At 36.6% G+C, this 6000-nt stretch overlaps 1 protein-coding gene across 1 annotated transcript in view; it reads right to left on the bottom strand.

The window, feature by feature from the left end:
- Positions 1-1910: 1910 nt before the first annotated feature.
- The window catches only part of GNAT3 (guanine nucleotide binding protein, alpha transducing 3), a 56838-nt gene continuing 52748 nt past the window's right edge, over positions 1911-6000 (bottom strand). Inside the window, exons 6-8 of the mRNA XM_011927704.1 lie at positions 5786-5915; positions 5440-5593; positions 1911-2137 (exon numbers count right to left, since the gene is read on the bottom strand). Of these exons, the coding sequence (XP_011783094.1) occupies positions 1947-2137; positions 5440-5593; positions 5786-5915 (475 nt within the window). The 3' untranslated portion in view covers positions 1911-1946. The remainder of the gene's footprint in view (positions 2138-5439; positions 5594-5785; positions 5916-6000) is intronic.

Genomic DNA, 6000 nt, shown 5'->3' with positions numbered 1-6000 from the left:
TCCCAGGTTCAAGTAATTCTCCTACATCAGCCTCCCGAGTAGCTGGGACTACAGGCGCATGCCACCACACCCAGCTAATTTTTGTATTTTTAGTAGAGACGGAGTTTCACCATATTGGCCAGGCCAGGATGATCTTGATCTCATGACCTTGTGATCCACCAGCCTTGGCCTCCCAAAGTGCTGGGATTACAGACGTTAGCCACCGCACCTGGCCAAGACATGTTTTAAAAGTATGTTTTGCAGGGCCAAGAACAGTGGCTCAAGCCTGTAATCCCAGCACTTTGGAAGGCCGAGGTGGGTAGATCATTTGAGGTTAGGAGTTTGAGACCAGCCTAACCAACATAGTGAAACCTTGTCTCTACTAAAAATACAAAAACTATCCGGGCAGTAGTGGCATGTACCTATAATCCCAGCTACTCAGGAGGCTGAGGCGAGAGAATCCTTTGAGCCTGGGAGGCAGACGTTTCAGTGAGCTGAGATTGGGCCACTGCTCTCCAGTCTGAGAGAGAGAGTGAGAACCTGTCTCGGGAAAAAAAAAAAAAAAGAATGTTTTGCAAATGGTAGACAATTTATAAAAAGAAAAAAATCACCTGTAATCTTCATAAACAATATGATTTACTTTCTAAAGCACCAACTTGGTTTTTTAAAAAGTAGACTTTGACCATTAGGATAAAATATGATAGTTAGAATGGACCATACAGTACCAGTGAAGGAGCTCAACATTTATCTTCTAAAAATCTGCTTGTTCTTTCTTCCCACTTCTTATTCACAAAACACAAAACATACGAGTGCTAAAACATTAAATTATTTTTCTCTCTTGCAGTCCAGAGTTATCATCCCAAAGCCCATGTGGTCATCAGTTGTAATAATGTTCCATGCCAATCTGGAATAAAATGTGGGGAACTGGCGTTCCATTAAAAACTGTTATTCACTTATAAAGCCTTACATTGTGTATTTGACCATACACTTCCCCCTCTATTCAACCAGGCTAGTGCAAAAAACACAAATTATTGAAATTTTCAACTCTAAGAGTAAATTCAGCATTAATGATTTTTTTATAGAAACTAATGTAGGAGATAAAATTGAATATATTTATTTTGCAGATGTAATTTCCTATTAACAAAGAAGTGTATACAGAACATTTCGCTTGCAGCTGCCTAACAGAGGGTAATTGACTAATAAATGTCTCATGCCCTTTTACAATAGTCTTTCCAGGCCAAGAACCGTGGCTCAAGCCTGTAATTCCAGGACTTTGGGAGGCCAAGAAGAGAGGATCACCTGAGGCCAGGAGTTCAAGCCAGGCTGGGCAACATAGTGAGACACTGTTACTCCAAAAAAAAACTCACAAAAAAACTAAAACTTAGCTGGGCATGGTGACATGCACCTGTATATCTAGTTACTCAGGAGGTTGTGGTGAGAGGATCGCTTGAGCCGAGGAGTTAGAAGCCATAGTGAGCTATGATTGTGGCACTGTACTCCAGTCTGGGCAACACAAGGAGACCCTGTATCTTAAAAAAAAATCTCTACAGTACTGGCATGGTTACATTATCAACAAAAATGAATGCCTCTCAAGATCTGGCCAATGGAAATAATATTATTCTATATTTCTTCATTATTCTATGAGTAAAAATAGTCCACATGTAGAAGTTTATTTCCAAGAAAATTCAGTGTCATTGATATGTACTCTTACAGTTACCAAAATATATCAGTTTTTAGATATAAGGACAACGAAGGCCCTCCCATTCCCCATGTTCCAAAGAAATTTAAACTTATCCAGATACAGATGATAATACATAAACCTTTTTGTAGGAAAACTTTTTGCTTTACAATGCTAGTTATATGTCTAAATAAGTTAATGTCTATTCAAACTAAACACATCACACAGCACCTTTTCTTTTATATTTTGAAAAGCATACATGAGCAAGAGTGGAAGAGAAAATGGTTGATTAGAAAAGCCCACAGTCTTTTAGATTCTCTTTGATTATTATATCTGTAACTGCATCAAACACAAACTTGACATTTTGGGTATCAGTAGCACAGGTCATGTGGGAATAAATTTCCTTATCTTCTTTTTTTAAATTCAGGTCTAGAAACTGGTTCTTGATGTAGTTTCCTGCATCTTCAAATGTATTTGGCCCTTGTTAAACAAAATATTTAAAGAGGTAAAGATTAATCGTATGTTACAAAGAATAGGCTATAAATAATATCAGTAAGTTTTAGGATTTTACTTTGATATACTAAGTATTGCAAAATCATAAAGGCAAGGTTCAATTGTCAGGGTGCTGGGAACTATGCTCACCCCATTGGGAGCTCCCGGTGGCTAAAAGTAAACTTTGCATCAAAAAAGCTCACAATACAGAAGAAATCCCAAAATATTTTTAAAACAAAGTGAGTGATACAAACTTACATATACATCAAATACTGTGTGTGTGTTTGTGGGCATGGGTGTGGGTGTTTTTATACACACTAAAAGAGAAAACGAATGGAAAAGGTAGATGACTAGGGTACAGAAGGAGATGGTATTTGAGCTGGACTTTGAGAGGTACCTACAACAGAGAAGAGAAAAGTAAGTGCAAGCAAAAAAGTGAAAGTGAGAATTGTACCACTAGACTTGAGGGTAGGGTCAGGAAACAGATTGAGCTTTGAAGAATCTACTTTGATGGAAATGAAAGATTTTTGTAGAGGAACTGTAGGAAATTAAGTAGAATAGACGTTATGGGCTACATTATAGACTATGTTACTAACAAAACAGGAGTTGGGATGAGATATAAAAGGCTATATAGAGAGGTACTCTTGACTGATGTGTTATATAGCAGTAGTACGATGAAGGCTCTGCTTGAGAAACTTTAGTCCAATAGCAGGATGTACAATGAATCAGTCGAGAAAAGGCAGACATAAAACAATTAGGCTAAAAAATACAGGACAACTAAAAATGACCTGTCGATGGGCTTTATAACAGAATGTGCTTTATGGGGACTTGACACAGGATAGAGCAGTAGCATAAAAACTTTCTGAAGAAATAAGTCTTTGTTTCCTACTTTATTGTAACTAGAAGCAAAATTCCATGAGGGACAAACTTTAAAGCCGTATAACATGGCTAAAATCCAAAACACTGGCAATACCAAATGCTGGTAAGTGCATGGAGTTATAGAAGTTAATTGCTTGTGGAAATGCAAAATAGTGCAGTCACTTTGAAAGGCAATTTGGCAGTTTCTTACAAAGCTAAACATAGTCTTACCATGCAATCCAGCAATCACACTTTTAGGCATTTACCTAGAAACTTATGTCTACACAGAAGCCTGCACATGGATGTTTATAGCATCTTTTTCCATAATTGCCAAAAATTGGGAGGAACCAAGATGTCCTTCTGTAGCTGAAAGGATAAACTGTGGTTCATTTAAGGAACAGAATATTAATTTAGAAATAAAAAAATTAGCTATCAATCCATAAAAAGATATGGAGGAAACTTAAATGCATATTGCTAAGTGAAAAAAGACAGTAAGAAAATGCTACATGTTATATGTAGCATTTGATTCCAGTTATATTACATTCATGCTATATGATTCCAGTTATATTACATTCTGGAAAAGGCAAAAGGATAGAAACAATAAAAAGATCAGTGATTGCCAGGAGTGTGAGGAGGGAGGAGGCATGAATGGGGGAACACAGGGAATTTTTAAGGCAGTGAAGCTGTTCTGTATAATACTGTAATGCTGGATACATGACCTGCATTTGGCAAAACACACAGAACTGTGTGACAAAAAGAGTGAACCCTAATTAAATGAGGACTTGGTCGGGCACAGTGGCTCACGCCTGTAATCCTAACACTTTGGGAGGGTGAGTGGATCATCTGAGGTCAGGAGTTCAAGACCAGCCTGGTCAACATGGTGAAATCCCATCTCTACTAAAAATACAAAAATTAGCCAGCCTGATGGTGGGTGCCTGTAGTCTCAGCTAGTTGGGAGGCTGAGGCAGAAGAATAGCTTGAGCCCAGGAGGCAGATGTAGCAGGGAGCTGAGATCGCGCGACAGAGTAAGACTCTGTCTCAAGAAAAAAAAAAAAAAAAGTGGACTTTAGTTAATAATGTAAAATGTGTTAATATCAATTCATCAATATAATTCATCAATTTTAACAAATGGTACCACACCAAAGCAGTTCTCTAAATAGAGAAACTGTAGGAGGGGATGAGAAAGAAAGTACGTGGGAACTCTTCATACTTTCTGTTGAAACATTTCATTTCTCTATAAACTAGAAACTGCTCTAAGAAATAAATCCTATTATATAATATAAAACCTTTAATTATGAGTTTATATTTAATTAGTAATATTCAATGTATTTGAATATTATTTGTAATATGAAAAATATATTTAATCACATGATAAATGTATGATATATTATAAATATTTATAATTATAGAAAAAAGATATAAGCCCTAATTGTAGATTGACCAATATAAGTATTTGTTTTGACAGAATGCCATGCTCCTAGTAACATCTGGGCAGCCTTACATACCTAAGTGGTAAAACTCGATTTGTATTTTGTTTAAATCATAAAAATGGCTAGATGCAATGGCTCACACCTGTAATCCCGGCACTTTGGTAGGCCAAGGTGGACAGATCACTTGAGGTCAAGAGTTCGAGACCAGCCTTGGCAAACGTGGTGAAACCCCATCACTACTGAAAATACGAAAATTAACTGGGTGTGGTGGCGTGCACCAGTGGTCCCAGCTACTCGGGAGGCTGAAGTAGGAGAATCGTTTGAACCCAGGAGACAAAGGCTACAGCCTAAGTGACAGAGCGAGACTCCATCTCAAAAAAGTAAATTTTTTAAATGTAATTTTATTACCAATGGAACATCCAACTATTTACAAAAAAAGAAAAAAACTCTTTCTGAAGGAGAAACAGCCGTTCTGTGGGATTTCACATTTACAATCGCTGACTAACAGGATTAGCACTAAAATTCCAGGATCCAAGAAAACCAGAAAAAAAATGAAGATGTCATTATTCATTCTCAAATTCATTCATGCTATATCTCTAGAAACAACTCAGACATTGAAGGGCCTCTGAGATTTACTATAGCTTTACAAGGTTTCAGTAGGAAATACATCAAAAATGTCAATTTGGAATAAGATTTGCATTCCTGTTATAATTTTGAAGACAATTCAGGTTCCAATGTCATTTGATAAATTCTATACAGTAGCAACCCTGGTCCATCTAACCCCTTCCAGTTTATTTCATTAGGGTTTTGCTTTAATGTAGACAATGTAGAGAGGGTTCTTCTTTATTGTAAGTTTTTTTTTCCCCCCAGTTTGGATCATAAAGATGACTCAAAAATGATCATAAGCTTCATCCTCATAAGTATTAAATGCCAAGATCCAGATAGGAAATATATGTTTATACAAAAATGTATTACTATGAAACTAAAAGAAAAGAATCTTACCGGTATATTCTGGAAAGCAGATACTAAGATGCACCTTGGTTACCTTTTCTTGAAAGATATCTTTTTTGTTGAGGAACAGGACAATGGAGGTTGTTGAAAAATACTTGTGATTACAGATACTGTTGAACAGGTGAAGACTTTCATGCATTCTATTCTGTTAGGTATCAGAAATGAGAATGAGTAGGATTATTATTTGCAAAATGTGAATGTTGAGCATCGTGAACAAGGATCTAGAACTAACATAAATCTTTGGCAAACTTTCAGGAGTTGGGCAATGTGGTAGTACTACTGAAAAGCACAAAGATTACTTTTAACCCTGGCTTTGTTGTTTTTCTTTTAGACTTACCACTTCTTCATCTTCCACGAGGACCATGTCATAGGCACTAAGTGCAGCACAAAATATAATGCATGTAACTCCTTCAAAGCAGTGAATCCACTTCTTTCTCTCAGATCTCTGTCCACCTACATCAAACATCCTTTAACAAAACATCAAATGAATAATAAATCTTACAAATATCCTCCAAAATGTGCATTGAGGTTATTTAGAGGTATAAATGGGTG

The sequence above is a fragment of the Colobus angolensis genome, unplaced genomic scaffold (genome assembly GCF_000951035.1).
Source record: "Colobus angolensis palliatus isolate OR3802 unplaced genomic scaffold, Cang.pa_1.0 Scaffold74, whole genome shotgun sequence".
Lineage (NCBI taxonomy): Eukaryota > Metazoa > Chordata > Mammalia > Primates > Cercopithecidae > Colobus > Colobus angolensis.
Note: the sequence above shows the minus strand (reverse complement) of the source record. Positions and strands in the feature narration are given on the sequence as shown.